The sequence below is a fragment of the Crocodylus siamensis genome, chromosome 5, assembly GCF_052110815.1.
Source record: "Crocodylus siamensis isolate JL-2025a chromosome 5, ASM5211081v1, whole genome shotgun sequence".
Taxonomy (NCBI): domain Eukaryota; kingdom Metazoa; phylum Chordata; order Crocodylia; family Crocodylidae; genus Crocodylus; species Crocodylus siamensis.
The window spans coordinates 176034120-176059318 of NC_143399.1; the positions used below are offsets into that span (position 1 = coordinate 176034120).

Genomic DNA, 25199 nt, shown 5'->3' on the forward strand with positions numbered 1-25199 from the left:
GGGGCTTTTCTTTAAAGGGCTAGGAGCTGGGGTGGGCAGGGCAGCCATGGGGAGGTGGGGGTCAGGGGGGCTGAGGGAGCAGGGAGGAGATGGGGGCTGGCAGGGGTCCACCCATGGTCCCCTCCCCCTACTTAACAGCTCAGAGTCCATCTGCAGCTCCCTGCTGCAGCCACTGGGGACTGTCCAAATCATCGAAGCTCTCTGAGTCTTTTCTGAAGATTCAGAGAGCTTCAAATTGATTCAGACTTTTTAATTGGTCCCCTGATTTGATTCAGAGATTCAGGCACTGAATCAGGCCAAATCTCCTCCGAATTGAATCATCACCCAAAGCTTCACACAGCCCTATTGTCAGAGCTGGGGGCTTGGTTCTGGGAGAGCCAGGTATCAAAATCTCCTATACACATGCACAGAGCCTGCTCCAATGCTCGGGAAATCTAATGAGATGGAACAGACTCAATTAATTGAGTCTGCTGGAGCACAGAAATTGACGTGCTCCAGCAGCCTGGCACATTACATGCATCTGTGTCATCACATATCTCCTCTCTGAAAAAATGGAGGCAGGGTGCTTTGAAATAAAACACATTCAATGAACTTTATTTTAAAGCACCCCACCACCATTTTTTCAGTGTGGGGCTACCCAGTGACACTGATACATGTGACATATAAGCACTTTTAATTGGCATGGCTTGCTAATTCATGCTCCCAGTGCTGCGTCCCACAACATGTGTAAAAATACCCAAAGAGCTTGGAAAAGATATGTGAGGGCCTGTTGAAAAGCTGGGGTATGGAGAAGCTGAGAGGCACTGGAGTTATGAGATGCTGGATCTGCAAAGACTGGTGGAGAATTGGGCTCCAGGAGGTGGGATTCAGGTAAACTGAATCGGTAGGACCTTCAAGGGTTTCTGTTTTTCTTGATAACCTTAGATACCAGGAGGAGAGCTATAGACTTGTTTTCAAATTCTGACACCCAAAGCATGTAACACAGGAATCTAAATAGGCAAGATTCCCCAGCTGGATAGATCTCTCCATGATCTTTTGGGTCAGCTTATCAACAGCAAAGGCTGTGTAGCATAAAGAAATATTTATTTAGGCAGGGGAGTCTATTGCATTAAGTATAGGAACACACATTTCCATGGGAAACTACAGTAGCATTTCTGAATCATTTTATTTTATATTATTTTATTTTTTAGGCATAGTTACTCAGGTTTTGTTTCACTCCACCGAAAACTCAAAAATTTCCATTCAAAATTATGATACAAACAAGTTTCTATTTAGCTTTAGTTTTAGGACCTGGGCTTCCCTGCAATCAATAAGAGACAGGTGGTAGTGACCTGAATAGGTAATGATGTTATTCAGTTTGGCCTGATAAAATAAGGCAGTGTTAAATAATTGAGCAGATCGTGGTAAATGAGATGTTCTTCAGTCTTGGATATAGTCAGAGTCAAAATCACTAGCATGCTTTGGAGGCCAGGATCCAAAGAACTTTAGAGACAATATTAAGCTTCACCTTTACTACGGGCTCCCAGTGCAAATTCTGGTGCAAATTCAAGGTCTCTTTAGTTTTAATCATTAACACACTTAGTGTGCCTGGCAGTACAGTTAGTACAATAGTGTAATAGTGCACTAACTAACTATGTTCTTCTATGACAGCATAGATAATGGGGCTTAATATTCAAATTGCTAAAGCTCAGGCAGAAGACATCCTTAGCTGAGTGTCTTTTTCTGCTGTGGGAGGAAAACTGAATCGTTGAATCGTGTAATAGTAAGGTATTGATTTTACCAATTCCTTAGTTCAGTGTCAACCTTGTCATTTAATATTTTGTACTTATCATTTTAATTTTAGATGAATGGACATGGATAAACAACAAAGCAGTTGATTTTGTCAACTGGAAAGAAGGCGAGCCTTCAACTTTTTCTAGTAAAAACTGTGTTTTCATGGATGCTTCGGATGGATGCTGGAGAGTCTATTATTGCAGTTTTGACAGACATTTTATTTGTAAAATGCCAAAGAGTAAGTTCAGTATATTGCATTATTTTGTTAGTGATGACTATTATTATTTACAAAGTCCTTTCGCCCAGCGAATTCTGTGTAACTAGATGTTTGTGACAGCTATTTCTCTCCATGGGCTGAGATCTTGTTGTGGTGGACAGGCTCCCAATGGTCCTCAGAGCAGTTGCCCAGATTTTCATGCTGCTATTAGGGTCACCTGTGGTCAGCAGGCCTGAGGGAAGGCTCTAGACAAACCATAGTTCAAACCACAAGTCCTCAACAGCGGATCAGGGAGAAGGAGATATTAAGACCTCAATGACTGTAAAGATGGAAGAAGGCTGCAACAAAATGGAGGTTTCCTGTCATCTAGGGTTTTCCCTCATCACTGGGCTCAGATCTCCACCTTGTCAAGACTTTTTGTTATTTCTGCACACCAGGTTCCTCATGTTAAACAGTCACGTGCAGGCTTCTACCACAGGAAACAACACACTCTCCTGTACCAACATCCAAAAGCCCTATGGCAATGGATAAGTGGTGATGTAGACAGAACTGATGAATCTGGCAGTCTCCAGGCATGAATCTTCCTGCAGGCAGTAGTAGTTTGACGGTTGTCTTGCACCTGGATTGAGACAGGGGTGCAATTCAGCAGTTGCTACCATGACTGAGCAGTCCTATTCAGGATCCTCTCTGGTCACCCCACATGAAGAAAGGGCCACAAAAAGTGCCTTAAACATAGGCTGCTTTATCTGCTCTTAGCTAGGTAACCACATACATTGGTATCACTTTCTTTGCCATTGAAAACATCATAGGAAGATAATGATTTTCACAACATGTAAGATTTCATAGACATTAGGGCTGGAAGGGACCTTGGAAGATTGTCGAGTCTAGCCCCCGACCCAAAGGGCAGGAAGTCAGCTGGGGTCATAGGATCCCAGCAAGATAAGCATCCAATTTACTCTTAAAGGTGTTAAATGTAGGTGCTTGAACCACCTCCGATGGCAGGCTGTTCCAGACCTTGGGGGCTCGGACAGTAAAGAAATTCTTCCTTATGTCCAGCCTGAAATGGTCTTGCAGGAGTTTGTGACTGTTCGACCTCGTCATCCCTTGGGGCGCTCTGGTGAACAAACGTTCCCCCAGATACTGGTGGTCACCCCTGATAAACTTATAGGTGGCCATCAAATTGCCCCTGAGCCTACGTTTTTCCAGGCTAAAGAGTCCCATGGCTCTCAGCCTGGCGTCGTAAGGCCTGATCATGCATGTGGCTCTTCTCTGGACTCTCTCAAGGTTCTCCATATCCTTTTTGAATTGTGGAGGCCAAACCTGGACACAGTACTCCAGTTGCAGCCTCACCAAGGCCGAGTACAAGGGGAGAATGACGTCCCGGGATTTGCTTGGGAAGCAGGTCCAGGGAGGTGATCCTCCCCCTCTATGTGGCACTGGTCAGGCCGCAGCTGGAGTACTGCGTCCAGTTCTGGGCGCCACACTTCAAGAGGGATGTGGACGATATGGAAAGAATCCAGAGGAGGGCCACTCGTATGATCAGGGGTCAGCAGGGCAAGCCTTATGAGGAGAGGCTACGGGACCTGAACCTGTTTAGCCTCCACAAGAGAAGGTTAAGGGGGGACCTTGTGGCCTGCTATAAACTGGTCAGGGGGGATCAGCAGGTATTGGGGGAGTCCCTGTTCCCCCGTGCACTGCCAGGAGTGACCAGGAATAACGGTCACAAGCTGGCGGAGGGTAGGTTTAGATTAGATATTAGGAGGCGCTACTTCACAGTCAGGGTGGCTAGGGCCTGGAACCGGCTTCCAGGGGAAGTGGTGCAGGCTCCTAGCCTGGGGATTTTTAAAAGGAAGTTAGATGAGCACCTTGCCGGGGTCATCTGACCCCGGTGCTCTTTCCTGCCAAGGCAGGGGGTCGGACTAGATGATCTTCCTAGGTCCCTTCCGACTCTAGCTACTATGAAACTACTATGAAACTATGAATGCAAGGCAGCGTTTTGGTCACTTTACTGGCCACAACATCGCATTGCAGGCTCATGTTCATCTTGTGGTCAATGATGACCCCCAAGTCTCTTTTTTCCATAGTGCTAGTCAGCATAGCACTGCCAAGCCTATAAGGGTGCTGCAAGGTTTTCTTCCCAAGGTGGAGAACCTTGCATTTTTCAGTGTTAAACACCATCAGGTTCTCATCCGCCCATTTGCTAAGCCTGTCCAGGTCAGCCTGGATCACCCACCTTTCACCTCGCGTGGATGCTTTGCCCCAAAGTTTGGTGTCATCGGCGAACTTGGCCAGTCCGCTCCTGACTCCAATGTCCACATCATTAATGAAGATGTTGAACAATATGGGTCCAAGGACAGAGCCTTGAGGGACCCCACTGGTCACAGGGCACCATGATGAGTGACTGCCATCAATTACTACCCTCTGGGTCCGACCACGGAGCCAGTTTCCCAGCCAGCGGATCATGGTGGACCCAAAGCCACAGTTGGCTAGTTTTGCCAAGAGGTGATCATGGGATACCAGATTGAAGGCTTTTTTGAAGTCAAGATATATGACATCAATCTCATCTCCCTTGTCCAGGTGATAGGTCACCTGGTCGGAGAAGGAAATAAGATTGGCCAAGCAAGACCTACCCACAACAAATCCATGCTGGCTATCCCTTAGGATGTTGGCCTCGGCCAGTCCATTAAGGATGGCCTCTGTAATAAACTTTTCTAAGATCTTCCTCAGGATAGAAGTCAGGCTGATGGGCCTATAGTTAGCCAGATCCACTTTCCTCCCTTTCTTGAAGATCGGCACCACATTGGCCTTCTTCCAGTCTTCGGGCACTACACCAGAGTGCCAGGAGTTTTTAAAGATCTGTGCCAGGGGCTGGGTTATGACGCTCGCCAGCTCCTTGAGTACCCTGGGTGTAGATTGTCAGGACCGGCTGACTTGAAGGTATCCAGCTTCTCAAGATGTTCCTTCACAAGGTCAGCATTTATGGAGGGCAGGGGATTTCCCCCACCTGGACCTCCCTGTCCCACAGCAGGAATGGGCATCCCATGGGACTGATGAAAGACTGACCCAAAGTACCCATTTAATAGGTTGGCTTTTTCCTGGGCGTCAGTTGTCAGTTTCTCCATCTGGTTCAGCAGGGGTCCAATGTTGCCCTTGCTTTTCCTCTGGCTCCCCAGAAAGGAACTGAAAAAGGACTTTTTATTGTCCTTGATGCTCAAAGCTAGTTGGAGTTCAGTTGCAGCCTTGGCTTTCCTGGTTTGCTCCCTGCAGGACCACACCAGTGCAGAATAATCCTCCTTGGAGGTGAATCCCGTCCTCCATTCTTTGTAGGCTTTTCTTTTTAGCCTTAGGAGGCCTGCTAGCTCCCTGGAGAGCCAGGGGGGCTGCTGTGCCCTCTTGCTGCCTTTCCTTTGAATTGGAATAGACTTAGCTTGTGCATTGAGGATCGCTCCCTTGAGGAGCAACCACTCTTCTTGAACTCCCCTCTCCCTGGGGTCATCGTCTCTTAGGGCCTGACTGACAAGCCTCCTGAGCTTGTCAAAGCTGGCTTTTCTGAAGTCAAGGACTTCTGTGTTGCTGACTGACTTGTCAGCTTTACGGCAGATGGTGAAGGTGAACAGCTCATGGTCGCTGTCACCCAGCTTCCCATCGATCACTAGGTTGCCGATTAGGTCATCCCCTATAGCCAGTACCAGGTCGAGCAGCGCTTTGCCTCTCATTGGCCCATAGACTTCTTGAGTGAGGTACAGGTCACCGACGCATGAGAGGAAGCTTTGCGACTGCTCGGATTTTGCTGAGTGATCCTCCCATGAGGTGTCCGGATAATTGAAGTCACCCATGACAACCATGGTCCTGGAGCATGCGGCCTCAGCCAGCTCCCGAGGCGAACTCCTGGTCAAGCTCAGGACTTTGGGTGGGAGGTCTGTAGTAGACTCGCACCGTTGTGTCCCCTGTGCCGTGTTTCCCACAGATTTTAACCCAGAGGGTCTCTAGCTGTCCACCCTGGTCACCAATATAAGCTTGCAGGGACATGTAGCTTTCCTTCACATACAGAGCTTCACCCCCGCCCCTTTTATCTACACAATCCCTCCTGTACAGGCTATAGCCATCTATACCTGAGGTCCAGTCATGGGTGGAGTCCCACCAGGTCTCTGTTATCCCAATGACATCATAATTATTTGCATTGAGCAGGAGGACGAGCTCCTCCTGCTTGTTCCCCAAGCTCTTGGCATTTGTGTACAGGCAGGCAAGTGTCCCCTTGGGGGCTTTTGCCTTGCCCAAAGATTGTACCAGGGCTGGGGCAAGAGTGGTCTCCCTTAAGTGCCTTGGTCTGCTGGCTTTGCAAGGGTTGCTCAGTGGGCCAGCAGTGGCGGTAGTCCCCACATCCCCCAGTGGGCTTAGTTTAAAGCCCTGTGGAGCAGGTCAGCCAGCCTGGCTGAGAAGAGCCTCCTCCCCAGGGGAGAGAAGTGGAGGCCATCTCTTCCCAGCAGCTCGCTGCCTTTCTCACCAAAGAGTGGGCTGTGGTCATGGAAGCCAAAGCTTTCCCGATGACACCAGCACCGCAGTCTTTGGTTGACTACGTGGATTCTCCTCTCCCTCCTCAGCCCATAGCCCGATACTGGGAGGGTCAATGAGAACACCACCTGTGCTTCCAGTCCCTTAAGCTCCGCTCCCAAATCCCTGTAGCGCCTCAAGACCCAGCTGGGAGCACTCCAAGCCGTGTCATTCGTGTCCACATGAATAAGGAGCATGGTCTGTGGGTTGGAGGAGCTTTGGTATCTTTGCAATGTCCCTGATGTAGGCCCCTGGGAAGCAGGAAACTTCCTGGGCTAAGAGGTCAGAGCGGAAGATTGCCCCCTCAGTCCCCCTCAGGATGGAGTCTCCCACAATAAGCACCTTAAGTTTTGTCTTGGGGAGAGTGGATGGTAGCCGCAGTTGAGCCCATGTTGCCTGTGGGAGCTGGCAACTCTGCAGGCTCTGCTGGAGTTGCAAGAGGTGCGAACCTGTTGCTAAGCTCTGGTGGGGCAGGGGCCTTGGTGCGGTGGGCCTTAGGGCCCTTGACCACCTTGCTCCATGCCCCTGACTGGTCAGACTGAACAGAGTGGGAGGTCCCGGAGTCCTCCTTAGTCCTGCAGGGAGACGGTGGTGTACCCTCTGGCTCCCGGGGGAGAAGGGCCTGGCAGTAGGAGTCAATCTCCTGCTTACAGTCCCTGATGGCACGTAGTCTCTGGACTGTGGCCTGGAGCTCCTTCAGCTGGCATGCCAGAGACCCCAGTAGGGAGCAGACCCCACATAGGGAGGTGGCCATGCTCCCAGGCAGCAGAGCCTGAAAAAGGGACAGGCAGCCCCTGCAGCCAAGAGCCAGGGGCTCCGTTTGCACGAAGCCTGGAACCATGGGCTCTGTCTGGGTGGCTGTCTCTGAGTGCCCGATGGGGGAGGGGGCCACAGAGCCCGAGGGGACCCGAGGGGTGTGGCATGTGCCCATCAGTGTCATGCCTTTGGTAGGCTGGCTACGGTTGGGACTGACTACCCTCGTGGGTTCACAGGCAGGGTCTCAGGCCCTCCCACACTCCCTCCTGCACAAACTCCATGCTAACTCACACTGGCAGACAGCGCGCCTATTTGCGCAGCCCGTTCACGTGGCTCCGGTCATGTGATTGAATGGATGTCCATATTACATGACCCATGCAAGGAGCCAATGATGCTGGACAGATCACTGTCTTGTCATATCCTTTATGAATATCCAGCTTGTTCCAAAATACCAAAAACAGCCAAGAGCAATGCAAAGGACTCTCAACACCAAATCTCTTCAAGACCCAAAGGTCTGTAATGTCTTTAACAGTGTCTCCATGGAAAGCTCTCTCCTCTGTCCACAAATGAATGCAATATTGAGGAACTCAGGAAGGGGTTTAAAGTTGCTGTCCACATGGCCTGATCTGAATCCATTGGCTGTACCATCCATCAGTGCCAAGACTGGTTTGATCTAAGCCCTCTTCAGCTGCAAGAGAAGGGCTCATTCTGTTTGGCAAGATGACACTTCATTTCAGCAGAAGGAGAACTAACAGCTCTTCAAAGCAGAAGTTCAAAGGAGGATCTGGGAAATCAAAAACCATTGGTGGCAAGATAAACCCAAGAGATCCAGCTTTATGCTGACAAACATGACATACATAGCTTTTTCTGGGCAATGAAGACTATCTATGACCCACCTTCCCATGGTCCTACTTTTCTGTGATTGTAGGATGGCTTGATGTTCCTGAAGGACAATGAATCTATCTCAGCTAGATGGAAAGAGTGCTTTGAGGCACTCCTGAACCGTGGGTTCACTGTAACAGATACCACTATCAAATCCTTCCCCCAACACCCTGAAAAGGGATCTCTTGCCAACCCTCCTATCTTAGAAGAGGTCTGGTGTGCTATTAAGGAAATGAAGAACAAAGCTACTGGACTGAATGACATACCTGCTGAAATCTACAAGGCTGGTAGTGAGGAACTAGTACTGAGACTCCACAAATTTATTGTGTGTGTTTGGAACAACAAAGATATCTCTGGAGACATGAGGAATGCCAACATAATGACTAATTTCAAGAAAGGAAATAAGTCTTTGTGAGGGAACTATCAAAGTATTGCCCTCCTTTCCACATCATGGAAAATTCTTGCCAGCATCCTTCTACCTCTTGCTGGGGAAATTCTGCCAGAATCACAGTGTGGTTTCAGATCATTTCATGGGGCAATTGGCATGATTTATGTTGCCTGCCAGGTCCAAGAAAAATGTCAGGAACAACACCAGGACCTGTATTAAAGCCTTTGATTTCATCAGTTTGCTAAGCCTTGTGGAAAGTAGCAGCCAAAGTTGTATGTTTGGAAAAGAACCTCAAGGTCCTGAGGCTTCTTCTAGACCAGACGACTGTGGCTGTTCAATGTAATGGATCAAAGATGCATCTGTTTGTCATCTAAATTAAGGTTAAGCAAGCATATGTCATTGCTCCAACTCTGTTCTCCATTTTTTGACAGTCATCCTCATTCTCATTAATGGTCTCCTTCCTTTTTTAATTGACATTGAAGAGCTCTCCATCCATTTAGTATTCAATCTGGTACATTCTTAGTCAAAGACCAAAGTGCTCGCTTCCCCACACCCCATCCTTGAGCTTCAGTATACAGATGACTGCACTAACCTTGAGCACAGTGAGGAAAACCTCTAGACTGCATTGGATCTTTTTGGTGAATCCTAACAAACTTTGGCCCTCTCTCAATATCCAGAAGACAAAAGTGCTCTATCAGCCTGCCCCAGGCCATGAATATGAACCTTCTCAAATTATGATCGAGGGAAAGACCCTGGAGGTAGCAAAGTATTCCCCCTACCTTGGAAGCCAGCTGTCTCAGAAAGTGAACATTGATGAGAAGATCCAGCACAGGATCGAGTGTGCAAGTGCCTCCTGTGAAATTGCATCAGCATGTCTTTATTCATCTCAGTCTCTGGAAAGACACCAAGATCCAGGTCTAAAATGCATCCAACATTCCCACTCCTCTATGGATAAGAAACATGGGTGACCTACTATTGTCATTTCAAGAGCCTGGAGAGAGATCACTATGATGCGTCCAAAAAATCATCCACATCAATTGGAAAGATTGTCACACAAAAGCCAGCATCCCTGCTGAAGCCAATGTTACCAATACTGAGTTGGTGATCCTGAAGCACCAGCTTTCCTGGGCAGGATATTGTGTGTGGATGCTTGAATCTTGCTTCCAAAACAAATGCTCCTCCCAGTTTAGTAATGGCCTGAGATCTCCTGGGGCCCCTGTACTGGTGAGTAGCTAGATTGGTTCCTGTATGCTTCCTCAGCTGGAAGCCCCAGACAGCTGACCAGGGCTCCCAGCTGCAGGAGCACACCGGAGTCTTGAAGGGCTCTGGTGTGCTCCTGAGGCTGGTTGCACTGGCCACAAGTTCTATTTAAGGTGTGATGGGAACCAGACACAAAGTTATTACATGCATTTTATATATTACACAAAGTATGTATAGCAACTTTGTGGCTTATTCCCTGTTTTATCATCATGCCATCAACTGAATGAACGTGTGGCTAGGTCACAACTTAAGAAGTGATTAACTAGTTAGTTATGTCTTAAGGGTAATGTCTGTCAGGGGTCTACTGGAAATCTTGTGGGGTGGCAAGCAGAGTGAAAAATATTCAGTTTCTTAATATTTCTTAATGTGTTGACATTTTGAAATGTCCTAAAATCAAAAGGCAAAAATATTTTTTGGGAATGGAAACAAACATAAACAAAAATTCAGGTTGACTTCTCTGTAAGTTTTAATGACACTGCTCTGTTCATTTGGGTATAATGTTAATAAAATATTTCACATATTTTTGCTTCTCCATTAGTTTATTTTAAATGTATGTAATAATGTGGTAATGCATTGCACTACATTTATGTTGCATATTCATTCATTTACTATTTATGACTATACAATTTGGTGGAAAAGGGAGATTTACAAGCTCTGAATATCTTTTTTTCATTTTGTTTTGTTTTTTGGGTTTTTTTCCTGAAAGTTCCTGAAGTAGAACCAACCAAGTTACCACAAAAATCAGGAGGTAAGATGATTTTCTTTTAACCAAAGTATTCATTATTTTCTGACAAAAATACTGTTGGACAAATTCAAGTAATCATGCACAGAGCTAAGTACTACTATGATTGTTATAACTCAAACCTGTCTGAATTCAAGGTTGTCCCTTCACAGTGGATTCCCTAGTGACTTAAGATGTTCTAACTGTCTTTTGAATGGATATTTGTCTAACTACCTTGTGTAGTTTTAGGCATGAAACATATCTGTACATTGCAAATACAAGGTATTGACAAATGATCAAAGTACAGGTAGTTATGTTGGAAGGCAGACGTAATGTAGAACAGCTGACACATGGCAGCTGCCTGTCTACCTCCTCATGCTCTGTGGTAATTGCAAACTAAAGCAATATGACTGAGATCTGTTTCTTTCATAGCCCAGAGTTTTTAACTCTGTTTTTAAAAACAGAGGTATAGATGTTTTACCTAATCTTCTTCTGAGCACCCCCAATTTACAATTACTTCAATTAAAAGTAAGGGTGCTGAGAACCTTTGAAAATCAGACCTTTGTTGTCTCAGTTGCTTAATATTTATTATAATAATTCTTGGGTTCTGCAGTAATGACTTTGTGTTCATTAACAGGAGATGAAAAAATTGAAGCTGCACCTACACACCGATTAAGTGGGATGGTGGTTACTCTGGCCTTCCTTATTCTAGTAGGAGTTGGCCTCACCGTCTATTTTCTCTACAGAAGACGCAACCAGCAACAAACTGATACTGGTTTTGGCAATTCTCTGTATCAAAATAGAGTAACTGTTTCTGATACTAATGAGTCAAATAATCTTGTGGCTAACATTGAGCAGAATGAACAAGATATCCTTTAGTTAATAAAGTAAAAATGTGCCTGATTTTGATACAAACCTGGAGCACCAGAATGCTTAAGATAAAGCTACTTATTCCTGTGAAAATTGCAGGTCATTTCACAGTCTGTGAGATTTGTTTTATGTACTAGCAGGAGCAATTATTTCTTTAGTAGTCTTGCAAGTTTCTGGATGTACTTGCTTAAAAGTAGTTTTATGGGAGGCCATTGAACAAATGCCACAATATAACATCAGGTATAACATCAATGGGTATTCAAACAATTCCAGTTTCTATAAGGGATCTACATTGCTATTAGTGGAAAAAAAGAGTCAAGTTCATCGTTGCAAGAATAACTGTTACAGACTTTTCAAAGCACTCAGAAAACCAACTCTCCAGTTCTGTTGGAATCCTGCAAATGTCATTCCAAAATTGCACTTCATGATTGCTGACAGTGCATTGCACTTCAGCCTACTGTTGTACAAATTCAGTTCAGAAAAACCTCAAAATGCGTACTGAATATGTCCTCATACTGGGCTTTTCTTAGTTCAGCATTACATCTTTGCAGTATGTAGATGCAGTATGTAGTGACATACTTCAAAGGTCTTAGCTTCAAGAAATGTCTTTATATAATTTGATTTTTATGCATTTTGTGACAGTTCAATTGTGTTTGAATTAAAATATTTCTTCTTTTAGATATGAATGACTGAAAGAGTATATATTTTTTTGTTTTGCTTTATTTTCATGAAGTAATTATTAAGGCTTGGTATAGATGTTACAATGCTTTAAGTGCACAAAAAGTGCTTTACAGCTATAACAGAAGAGATGTTTCTGGCGCACAAAGTGCTTTAAAAATGGTGAAGCCTGCTCTGATTTGAGCCTGGATGGATGTGTTAGAGTTCTTTATTGAACATCTGCCTTGGATCCCGCTGAGTGTGATACTATTAGCATGCACTCACTGCCATCCTAGGTGGTGTTGCACAGGGCTGTGCTCTAGCTTTTGGCAGAGCTCATTGGACTGAGCAAGTTGGAGTGGGAACAGGGAGGTAGTACCCCCCACCCCACCCTACTTGGAGCACCTTACTCAGCTCCTGCTGGGAGCAGAGCCAGTCCCAGCAGTAGCAGGAGGCACCATAGTACCAGGTACCCTGGGGCGGTGCTGCTCACACTGCTGGATCTGCTTGGGGAGGTGGGGTGCTGTGCCTGGCTCCACTGCACCCCTGTGCCCCCATTTGCTCTGACTCAGGAGGGCCCACTGCCTCCTGGAATGCTGGGAAACTACAAATTAGGTAAATGTGGGTAAACTTCAGATTGGTAAAGCTGTGGAGACTGGCCACAAACTGATGGAACAGGAGCAAAATTGGGTGGATTAGAGATAATCCTGCCCTGCAGTGGTTTAACATTAAGCCAAATAACAAGTGCTCTAAATTACCTAAAGGTGCTAATGTGCAGCCAGTCCAGGGATTAAGAGCTCCAGAAACTGTCTGAAGTTACCATGTAACAAGGCCCTTATAACACTTTGATGTAAAAAGTGCTAAGTCTTAGCCTAAAAGACTAGATATATTTATAGATTTGCATTTTTATAGTGCCTTGTGACCAGAAACATTTACTGCAGTTAATCTTTTTAAAAGGAATATTCAGATCAGATGAAAAACATTTGGTAGGGTGGTCTGCAGCCACATGTCACCTCAGGCTATGAACTTGAAAGCAGTTATTTAGTGGTGTGAATTTTCACATCGCTGTATGGAATGTAAGTCAGATATAGTTATGGTAAAGGACTTGATTTTGGACTCTTTTATGTGCCTGAACTTTATTCACATTCTGAAGCAGAAGAATCTGCCAAATTCAAATTCAAAGCCAGGGAAATACAAACTGACAGCAAGGTGCAAATAGTAACCAGTGAACATTTCCATTTTATTACAAAGAATTAAAGCTCGGTGAATGTAGTAACACCAACAGACTGAACATAACTAACAAAATATGCCATTTTTCTTGCATAATCTATGAACCTTTTTTCCAAAAATCAGCTGCTGGAAATGGGGGCACATGTGTTAAACAAGGAAATATGGTAATAGCAGGTGTAAATTTGCTCTGTCTGGATAAACCAGAATTCATTCAGATTCAGGTAGCAGTTGGCCCTTGTAGTGATAGAAATTATAATTTAGAAACACTCCCTTATTTAGAAGACTACCAAAGCTGGGAATAGGGAAATGGTCCCTCAGGATAATTAGAGACAAAGGGTCATTTGTCTGCTTGTAATTAGAGACAGACAAAGGGTCTGCAGAGGCTGCCTACTCCTGCACAATAAAGTTTATTGTTTAATTCATCTCATTCACTTATGTCTGTGTTTATTGAACCTGGTGACCACTGCATGGTGGCTGAAATGACAAATGAGGAAGAATTTGAAAGAATTTGACAAATTCAAACAAATGCACAAGTTGGAAACTGAGAGCAAGTGGAAAAATGCAGCCAAGTAGAAGGAAAAAGGCCACTGTAAGTGATCTACCTGCACAGTTGTAGTCATAAGCAAAAGAACAGGTAGAGATGGAAAGTTTTGCAACCTCCACCCACCCATCTGAAGTTAGGCAATTTGGTGAGAACTGGAAGGTGTTCAGACAAAGGTCTGAGCTGTGATAAAGCATAGTCAGACAAAGGTTTTCTCTTAGCAGCCACAGGGGCAGAAAAGAAAAATGACAAATTTCTGGAGTATTGTACACCAAAAAAATAAAACCCTGAAAAGACAGGGTTTTTATAATGTGCATACAAGCACCAAGAGAAAGTATAAATCAGTATATTTCTGAACTAAATAGAATGAGTACGAACTGTGCTTTTCGGGAACTTGACAGAATCTCTTAGATAGGATTATTTGTGGCATTGCAGATACTTCATTACAAGAAAAGCTATTGCATGAGGGAGATTTGTCCCTAGAAAAGATGGTCCAAATATCCAGGGCAGCTGAAACTGAAGGCCCAGACTGCAGAGCTGATTGCACCAAGAGGGAGTTGTGTACTCAGTAGGGAAGAAAGACTACAGTCAGAAAAAGGTACCTCACAGGGTAAAATTTTCTGTTGGTAAGAAGCCACCTCACAGCCATGTCCAGATGAGCTTGGCTGTGTTGTATGTGGTGCTGCAGACACGTCTGTGACACCACATGCTGCACATTCAGTTGTTCTCTGTGCTGCAATGGAGCAGCATGGAGGGTATTTTGGACCCCATGATATCCAGGGGTCCAAAAAACCTGTGAGGGAAAAAAGTGGAGTGGTGCATGCGGCAGCAGTGTGTGCAGCCCAAAGCCAGAGCCTGACTGGCCAGTGCTACACTCCGCCGCCAGCTGGGCTCTGTGCAGCAGGAGCAACACAGCTGCAGCCCCAGAAGGCCCCCAGGAGGTCAGATTAACCTAGCCTCTCTTACCCCACTCGGAGTAACTTGTTGCATGCCAGAGTGCACATGGCACAGGTGTTCCCCTGGGACACATAGTGGCAGCACAAAGTGTGCCACTGCTAGTTGTCCCCAGGGAGCCAAATGTCCATGCATGTCTGGACACATCCATGGAGTGGAATATTTCATTGGCAATGAGACTGGTAAGAGAGAGTGAACAAAAAGGCTGGTGTTCAGCAAGTGTACAAAGCAGCATGGCCTCAAACTTTGTGTTGCATTTGAAAAGCTTTGTTTAACTGTAACAAGAGGAATGATTACGTCAACTGCTGTGAGTGCCTAAACACAGAAACCTAAAAAGCATAGAGTTGAGAGCATATCAGAAGAATTTTATATAGATATAGCTGAAGCAAGAAAAAGCAGTGAGAGGGACTGGGTTTTACCAGTGAAGGTGCAAGGAACAATGGTTTTGTTTAAGTTGAACACTGAAGCTTAGGTTAATATTTTACCAGAATATACACATAGAACATTAGAATTAAGACCAAAAGTGAGTCCAACAAGCATCAAAGTAACTGGCTATTCAGAAACAAATATAAGTACCAGTGCAAGTGAGATGCATTACTAACATTTGGTATAACAATAGACCACACATGCTCCCATTCACTGTACCTCAGGAAGTGACATCCTTTTTAGGTTTGGCAGCTTGTCAAAAACTGAATCTAGTAAGTGTGTGCTTGCATGACAAGAAGACACAACACTCAAGCCTCCTGATGTCCTCTTGGTCATCATGACCCAAATCTGGACAGTTTTTGTGGGAAGAAAGCAGTTGTTCCAAAATACAAGAAACCACCATGTCCTTGTGGCAGCAAATATCTTAGGGATACAAATACAAATACTGTCATGCAGAAACAGAAAATCCGTAGGCCTGTAGGAAGCGGCTAGCGTTCGCTTTGGATTTGGATTCATCCGATTCAGGGGACAGTGATTCAATTCCGTGATTTGAATCACTGTCCTGATTCAATTTGGCTGAATCTGATTAGGAGATTTGGCTTTTGCCCCCTGATCTCTGCTGCCCTGCACTGCCCCACTGCATGGGGGGCTCTGTACAAGCCCCCTGACTCCCTCTGCTCTCCTAACCCCTGCATGGGTGCCCTGCCTGGGCCAGCTATGGCCATTTAAGACAAAAAACAAAAAAACCCCCTCAGACTCACTGCTCCTGCCAGCAGGGGTGATCCCCACTGCCTCCTGCTGCCCAGAGCCGTTTGCGGGGCTCTGCATAAGCCCCTGAAGCCCTAAGGCTGCTGCAGGAGTAGTGAGTCCTGGGACTTTTCTCAGCTTTTTTTTTCTTCAAGGGCCACAGCTGGCCTGGGCAGGGCACCCATGGCAGGGATGGGGGAGCAGGGGGCGTCGGGGGGCTCGTGGCAGAGCCCCCCATGCAGCGTGGAGCATGGGGAGCAGCAGGGATCACCGTCCCCACCTGGCAGCACTTGGTGAGCACTGGGGCTTTTCTTTAAAGTACTGGGAGGTAGGTTGGGCAGGAGCAGCCATGGTGGGGCTGGGGGGAGGTTGCGGGGTTGGCAGGGGTCCCCCCCATGGTCCCTCCCCCCTCCAACAGCCCTCCCTCCCACCCCTAGTACTTGGCGTCTGGCTGCAGCTCCCTGCTGCAGCCACTGGGGACTGTCTGAATCACCAAAGCTCTCCAAGTCTTTTCCGAAGATTTGGAGAGCTTTGAATTGATTTAGACATTTACATTGGTCCCCTGATTTGATTTGGATTCAGAGATTTGGCCACTGAATCAGGCCAAATCTCCTCCAAATCGAATCATCACCTGAAGCTTTGAACAGCCCTAAAAATCAGCCTCAGGAATTGATAAGTAATGATCTTTGTGCTATGTGTAGAAGCACATCTGCCAAAAGTGTGAGTTAATTGGATCCTAGTGTAAGAACACAAATCTACCTACATTTGGAAGAAAAACTCCCTGCTACAAACAAATCAGAAACTGGATTGGATACTTCATCAGGCTGAGAAGGAAGTGAAACTTCCTGAAAAACCCAGAGACTTATTAAGCAAGCTGCAGAAAAGGGGATATAGGAAAGCGAGTGGTAAAGATTCCTCTCCTTGTGAGAAGTTGATTTATCTTTTAATACTTTTGTAATAAAGAGATGGGTGTTAGTGTAATTTAGTGTTATTTTTGTAGCTATTGTTGAGGGAAATGATATTGAGAGGCACAATTGGAGGCAGCCCCTTACTTTGGAAGACTACAGATGTTGGAAATTGGTAGATGATCCCTTAGGGCGGTTAGGAACAGACAATGTCTACAGAGGTTGCCTACTGCTGCACAGTGTGCGTAGGTCACAGGGAACGGACAGAACCCTCTTCACTGGTCTCCAGGCTGGGCCCCAAATACCCCAGGACTGTGCAGACTGACCCGTGATACCTCCACTTTGGGGTTTCTAAGCAGCTGTGGAGTTCAAATTAGTAAGAGCTGTGCGGATAAAAGGGTTATATTCTATGGTGTAACTAAAAAGGGGAGGAAAGAAAGATGAATAAGTGGGGGGAGTCAACATTTTCAGATTTCATTTTTAAAATTGACATTTTTTAAGTTGTTTGGAAAATTATTTTCTAAAAACCCAACAATTTCACCTTTTCCCTAGGAAACAGACTTACCTCTAAGCATTAGCTGAGGTCACACCCACTTGACATTTTTGGCCTTTACACAAGGACAGCAGGCTCAGAAAAGCCAGATCAAAGGCCAGTAAATGAAATATAACAAGGGTCCCCCTATTTGTACAAATCCTAAACAGGTACTGTGATCTTCAGAACTGTAGCATTCGAGCTCTTAAAATGCTATTTGCTCCAATAGTTCTAGCTCTAATAGTTTTAGTTCCTACTATTTTAAGAGGGATGTTTGGTTTTTTTTAAGCATCTTTTTTTGAAGTATAGAAATTGTTTTCTGGTTTCTATTAGGGATCATTTTTTCCCTGATGGTATGAACTTGTGATACAGTATAGCCTTCTTATACTTTGTCTAACAAATGAAACAACTCAGACTTTAAAATTAACTATGGCTAGAGCTCCTCTTCTCTCAGGACAATTTCCAACATACAGAAATCAAATATAGTGAGGAAGGTAGAAAGCTGTGATCATATCTTTTGACCAGCTAAGAATTGCACATATCCTGTTGCATTCACTTGTTACTCTCTCCAATCCCCAAATGTTATTTTACTTACTGTTCACTACTATTTAAAGTCTGTGGTGGGTACAAAAGAGTTAACATTATAGGTATAAATAAAATTCTAGGTAGGATAATTCTTTTCAGTTCAGCATCCATTCAAACAAGATACTATAGAATTACAGATTTAATCAGATTATTTCAAATGTTTTCAGATTGTTATTTTTACTGAGGGGGGGGAGAGGGAAACATAGAAATTATGGCAGTGTAGACATCTTACACAGCGGATAAAAAATTCTCCTGGCCAAAACAGATAGTTTTAGAGCAAGTATCCTGGAACTATCTTTTGCAAGAAGAAAACTTTACCTTTTTTATAGTTGCCTTTATCTTATCATTATTTTAAAGAGAAAATTTGATTGCCCAGCATTTTAATTTCTTTTTCTTTTTTTCTTTTAATCTTGCAGTGTTCTTTAGAGAATTGCCTTTACGTTTTGAGTTTTCAGTCAGGTCAGACAGCTGGAGTTATTCTTTCATTTGTAAGAGTCCATTGGCTTTGTAATACTAGGAGAATTACAGTTTTGCTGCTGTCATATCTTCATTTTAGATTCAGAATTAATACATTACTGTGACTGAAATATTTGTTTCCTGCGCAAATTGGTTATGTCATGTCACAGTTTCTTTGCATTAATGCAGTGAAGCAAAAACAAGTGTTTTTTAATCTAACAAAAGTACTTTGGAACAAAGTTCAATCTTCACAAGGTTAGAAGGGGGTCAATACTAGCTTGTAGACAAGCAGCTTGAGATCTTTCAACATCTGGCCCTCAAGATTCTCATTTGAGGTTTGAGAGACTTAAAAACTCAACCTTGGAATCTTTTTTTTGCTACCAAAACAGTCCTAGGAATTGAATTGAAATCTCTTGTTTTTTTCAAAAAGCAACACGTGACAGGCTACTTCCTTATTTAGAGCCGAGAGCTTTCTCCTCATCCGCCAGCCCTGTGAAACTAAGGAGGACCTGTTGCCTGCCTCATTTCAGAAGGGTTTGATTGATGGCACTTAAATATATTTTATCTTTTGGTAGAAAAGGAGAGAGGAATGAAATATCTGTGATGACTCTGTTCACATTTTTGGCTTTTCTCTCTCTCTTTGGTGGCGCTTTGCAATTGCTGGGTAAGTTCTTGTTTGTCTCTGGTAAAAATTGATATGAAAGTACGTTGCTTCTCATGCTTTTCCTTAAGCATTCTGAGTCTCTGTTGAAGTGTCCATGTATTTATTATTGGTCATTAACTTTTGGATGGATTATGGCAGGGAAAGGGATGATGAGTATTCATACCAGGGCTGACAGGAGAGGAGAAGCAGAAGGGGATGTGGGATGGGAATTTTAATTCTGCATTTCCTGACTGGCAAACATTTATGACAATAATTGACCCCTATATCTCAAGCTAAACAACCTGGGATTTGTTTAAATAATATATTCTTGGATTCTTGTCCTTTGCATTTTATTATTAAACCTTTAGGGTGCACTGAAAACACATTTTCAATAATTTATTCTTAGCCATAATGGACAAGGAACTTTTTGTTTCTGAAAGAGAACTGAGATTTTCAAGTAAGTATCTTACAGGAAACAATGAATAGAACCAAATAGCTAGTAGTGTGTACAAGACAAGCTAGTAGTGTATGGCAGATCTTCTGTAGATATGTAAAGAAGATTCAGGAAGCCTTCTTCCACTTGTGTTGTCTCTTATATCCTTTTTACAATGACCAGCCACTATATAGCTGCATTCTCCACATTTTTAATACTACCACTATCAGGAATGCTAAGCTTTGCAAGCAAAAAGTGTACTTAAAAAATAATTTCAAGACCAAGTATGTTCTGAAATCTATTGGGCAACTCCCAACAGTCAAGTTCCAAATTTTGACTGAACAGAGCTAAGTCATTCAAGTCTCTGTGTGTGGCTCTAATACAAAGCAAGTATCCTTGTCTCACACCCATCATTCTTGGGCTTTGAATGCTCCCCAAATCCATGACAGGCATCCTATGTGGAAGCCCACTTTGGTGATCACAAGGAATTGCTTCCCCATGCAAACTGACCAACTCAGAAAAGAGACCCTGGTCCTTTGTACATAAATAGACTTATAAAATGAAATAACGTTATAGGTAAGGAGCTGGACTATAAAGATATCAAATGTGTTTATGCATAAAAGTATTTAGAAGAATAGTGAACCTTGTTTTTCAAAAGTGATTTGTGTTTACATGTGCTTTGACATTTGTTTGAGTGTCCAGCTTGAAACACTATATAAATCATGGATGGGCAATTATTTGGTACGGAGGGCCACTTAAGGAGTGTTGGTGAGCTGCTGAGGGGTAGGGGGTGCAGTTGATCGTATCCAGCCCACCAGCTACTGCCAGGAGCCTGAGGAGAGAGAGCTGAGTCGTGCACTGCTCCACTCTGCTGTGGCCAGAGTTGGGCTGGGCATGAAGTGTGCAGATTCCTCCACTTCCCCACATCCACCCCCCTGCCCAGCTCCCTGTTGGTGCTACGCACTCCTAGCACCCCGGCAGCTGGGCCTGCATGGGATGGGGCACAATGCAACATGTGAAGTAGCCACCTTGCCTGCCTGCCATGATGAACTGCAGCCGTCATGCCACAGCAGGAAAGTTGGGGGTGGCTGCCCCAGGCTGAGTCCTTGTGGCTGGCACAGACTAGTGGTGTCATGGCAGCAGCAGCTCATCACAGAGGCAGGTGGGTGGGGTGGCTACTCAGGGTGCTGCATCACGTCCTGTCTCATGTTTAAGGACAATAAGAAGTCCTTCTTCAAATACATAGGGGGTAAAAAGAGGGTCCCGGGTAATGTGGGGCCCCTGCAGGACACGATGGGCAACTTAGTCATCACGCCAGATGACAAAGCTAACATATTTAACGATTTCTTTGCCTCTGTCTTCCTAAGTAGGGACCAGTTCAGCCACCTCCCTGCTGGGCCCCCCTCGGGCCCCGAGAGAGACACGCCTGGGCCAAGGGTTAGCGAGGAGTTAGTTAGGGTACTTCTGGAGAAGCTGGACGTGTTCAAGTCCACTGGTCCGGACGATCTTCACCCTAGGGTTCTACAGGAACTGGCTGAGGTCATTGCGGGACCCCTGGCACGGCTCTATGAGCACTCGTGGTGCTCTGGCGAGGTGCCGGAGGACTGGAAGAGGGCCAATGTGGTCCCTATCTTCAAAAAGGGAAAAAAAGAGGACCCGGGAAATTACAGGCCAGTTAGTCTGACCTCAATCCCGGGTAAGCTCTTTGAAAAAATTATCCTGGCACACATCCAGGAGGGCCTTGCGGGGGAATGCATGCTCAGGGGCAACCAACATGGGTTTATCAGTGGCAGGTCTTGTCAGACCAACCTGGTGGCCTTTTACGATCAGGTCACCAAATCATTAGACGCAGGGGTTGCTGTGGATGTAGTCTTTTTGGACTTCCGGAAGGCTTTCGACACTGTCTCTCACCCTGTCCTCATCAAAAAGCTGAGAGACTGTGGTGTCGATGCCCACACGGTCAAATGGGTCGCCAACTGGTTGGAGGGCCGCACCCAGAGGGTGGTAGTGGATGGGTTCTTCTCGACCTGGAAGGATGTGGGCAGTGGGGTTCCGCAGGGCTCGGTCCTCGGGCCTGCACTGTTCAACATCTTCATCAGTGACTTGGATGAGGGGGTAGAAAGCACCCTGTTCAAGTTTGCTGATGACACTAAGATGTGGGGGGATGTGGGAACATTGGAAGGATGCAACAGGCTACAATCTGACCTAGACAGGTTACAAGGGTGGGCGGATGAGAATAGGATGGGGTTTAACACTGATAAGTGCAAGGTGTTGCACATGGGGAGGAAGAACCGGCACCACACTTACAGGTTGGGGAACTCTCCTCTTGCCAGCACGGAGGCGGAAAAGGATCTTGGAGTCGTCATTGACTCCACGATGAACATGGGCCGGCAGTGTGGGGAGGCAGTCAAGAAGGCCAACCGTACCCTATCATGCATCCACAGATGCATCTCGAGCAGGTCCAGGGAGGTGATCCTCCCCCTCTATGCGGCACTGGTCAGGCCGCAGCTGGAGTACTGCGTCCAGTTCTGGGCGCCACACTTCAAGAGGGACGTGGACAATATGGAAAGAGTTCAGAGGAGGGCCACTCGTATGATCAGGGGTCAGCAGGGCAGGCCTTATGAGGATAGGCTACGGGACCTGAACCTGTTTAGCCTCCACAAGAGAAGGCTAAGGGGGGACCTTGTGGCCTGCTACAAACTGGTCAGGGGGGATCAGCAGGTATTGGGGGAGTCCCTGTTCCCCCGTGCGCTGCCAGGAGTGACCAGGAATAACGGTCACAAACTGGCGGAGGGTAAGTTTAGATTAGATATTAGGAGGCGCTACTTCACAGTCAGGGTGGCTAGGGCCTGGAACCAGCTTCCAGGGGAAGTGGTGCAGGCTCCTAGCCTGGGGATTTTTAAAAGGAAGTTAGATGAGCACCTTGCCGGGGTCATCTGACCCCGGTGCTCTTTCCTGCTAAGGCAGGGGGTCGGACTAGATGATCTACCTAGGTCCCTTCCGACTCTAGCTACTATGAAACTATGAAACTATGAAACTATGTGGGCCTGGCTGCTCATGGCGTCAGTGCCAGGATTGTGCATCTGCAGTGCCAACAGTAAGCTGGGTGGAGGGCGGGGATGGATGTGGTGGGGGGCACAGGAGTCCATGCTGCGTGACTGAGCCCAGCCCTTGCTGCGGCACAGTGGAGGGGGCAGCCCTCCCTCCTCATGCTCCTGGTGGTGGCCAGTGGGCTGGATAGGATCAACTGGTGGGCCAGATATGGCCCAGAGGCTATATCATGACCACTCCTGTTATAAATTGTACCTTACAAATTTTCACTTCTGAAAATTTAAATTACATATACCGTATATATGTGTGTCCAATGTAACACTTCAGTTAGGAGCATTTATCAAGCAATGTGTGTGGGGGGTTATTTTGGAGCAAGGGCTTCTTTGAATTCTTTGAGAAGTTCATGGTCTGTTACAGTGTGCCAGAAACCCTTAATCTTGCAGAGTTATACATGTGCTTAACTGTGGGCATCGGTATGAACAGATCCACTGTAATCAATGGGACTAGGCAGCTGAATAAAAGTAAACTGGAGTGTAACTGTTAAATAAAGCTGGAACAAGTGTGGGAAAAGACACTCTACTATTGCTGTGAATATAGTATTGCTAGCCTTTGTCCTCTCTTTTTAAAGGGTTTTAAGAAATACCTGCTGTAGAACACTATTTGGAGGAGCTTTTACTTTTACATGTTGTGCTACTGCTGCCACTTGTGAGTGGGACATTGTTGCCATATCACCCATTGCTCTTTTTCATAAAAATATCCTTATTTAATAAGGATGCTTCCAGATGCATGCACTATTTACGGATTCATACATCATTGGTGTTCTGTTGAGGTCTTTATGAAGGATAGGAAAGATAGAGTTTAGTATATTATTTCAATATTCAGAATTCCTGAAGTCTGTTTCTTTCTGTGAATGTTAAGAAGGGCATATTTTGCCTAACTGTAGGATTAAGAGAAAACGTATTGTTGGATAATATGATGAATAGGACTGCCACAAAGTTTGGGGAATTTTTTTTTTCCTGTCTCATGGCATCACTCCAAGATGAAGTTATGGGGGGTTTAGGGATCTAGCTGGCCTGGTCCATACTTTTATACGCGTGCCTTTCACAAAAGCATCATAGATTTTAAGACTAGAAGGGACCTTCATGATCATCCAGTTTGACTTCTTTCTTGACACAGGACAGGTTATTGACACCTTCCTAAAACTCCTTTGTAAATGTGATGAAGCATTATAAGGGTGGTCAAGGATAGTTACAGAAGTTATGGGTTCCATTATTTTAAATTCAAGTGGGACTGGGTCAATAATTGTATGGGGAAAGGATGGTGCTGTATTAGTACCTGTACAATTAATTGGTTTCTGTGGAAATAATCCTAATTTAAGTGAAGGAAAGAGAAAGTTGAATAATGTCTCTCAGTTCCACTCTACCTACATCACATACATATACATTTTTATTAATTTTTTGTTTTACAGACAATGGGATATTTTTAATCTATAATGAATACCACAAGCATTGTATACAAGTCTATAGTTCAAGATCAGTAAGAACTGCCTCTTGTCATAAGGACAATGAATTCCAAAAATTCAGGTGGGTCTCTGAACATCAGCTTATGAGTATAGCATTCAGCATGTGCTTGGGAGTGACTTCAAAGGAAGACAAAGTTGCCATTACCCTGTATCCTTGTAACAAAACAAGTGAACTTCAGCTGTGGGAATGCAGAAATGAGGGCCTTTTTGGACTGAGAGGAGAAGATCTATTTTTTAACTCTGATGACATAGAAGAAGAAAATATTATGCTGTACAATGGATCAAACATTAAGAGTAAGTGGAAGATCTATGGAACCACAGAAGATTTATGCTCTCGAAGCTATGAAGGTAAACTTCTGAAAATTAATCCTTTTCTTGTCTGTGCTAATTTTCTTGTGAGCAATTGGTCTCTGATGTATTCAGTCCTGTGATCTGTTGCTCAATCATTAGAGATTTTGAAAATGGAAATATTGCAGGCCTTAGCCTTGAATGTTCTAAATTTGTGGCTAACTTGAAAAGGAGTTCCTAGCAAATGATGTCATTAAGGATGCAAGTGTTACACTGTAAATCTGATTCAAGGAAGGCACTATAAAATTACACAGTGTAAATTTGGTATATAATAATGAAAACCTTGTTTGTACAGCAAATAGGCAATTAAGTTAGACCTGATATAGCAAGCTACTTAAAAACACAGGCTCTGCCTCATTAGCCCTTAGGTGGACATTGAGAGAGAATGACATTTTTGTCTGGTGCTTAAGACTCTCACCTAATAGGCAAGAATCCCTGCGTCCATGAATGGTTATACAAAGTTAGACCAGGGTCAGCAGAAGACAGAGTGTCCTTTTCTGAATTCCTTGCTACCTGGCGGTTAGAGCACTGTTTTGGGAGGCTGGGGATTGTGGGTTCAAATTCCTTCATTTGGGGCACATCTACATGAAGACAAAGGACAGACAGTCAAAAAGCCTGAGGCAGAATTGTTTCAGTCTTTGCAGGTTTGTGTAAACTCCTCGCTCCCTGGGAGGAGGCCACTGCCTGGTGCTGGCCAGGTCAAGCCCCCACCCAGGCCCCTACTTGACTCAGCCCTCCAGGAGTGACAAGA

At 45.0% G+C, this 25199-nt stretch overlaps 2 protein-coding genes across 2 annotated transcripts in view; both read left to right on the forward strand.

Moving 5' to 3' along the window:
* Positions 1 to 13732, forward strand: part of LOC149864950 (macrophage mannose receptor 1-like) — a 65245-nt gene extending 51513 nt beyond the window's left edge. Inside the window, exons 28-30 of the mRNA XM_090047238.1 lie at positions 1844 to 2011; positions 10534 to 10575; positions 11186 to 13732. Coding sequence (XP_089903364.1) covers positions 1844 to 2011; positions 10534 to 10575; positions 11186 to 11427 — 452 coding nt within the window. The 3' untranslated portion in view covers positions 11428 to 13732. The remainder of the gene's footprint in view (positions 1 to 1843; positions 2012 to 10533; positions 10576 to 11185) is intronic.
* A 5217-nt stretch (positions 13733 to 18949) lies between these two features.
* The window catches only part of LOC149864951 (macrophage mannose receptor 1-like), a 112260-nt gene continuing 106010 nt past the window's right edge, over positions 18950 to 25199 (forward strand). Inside the window, exons 1-2 of the mRNA XM_090049812.1 lie at positions 18950 to 19115; positions 24047 to 24448. Of these exons, the coding sequence (XP_089905938.1) occupies positions 18995 to 19115; positions 24047 to 24448 (523 nt within the window). The 5' untranslated portion in view covers positions 18950 to 18994. The remainder of the gene's footprint in view (positions 19116 to 24046; positions 24449 to 25199) is intronic.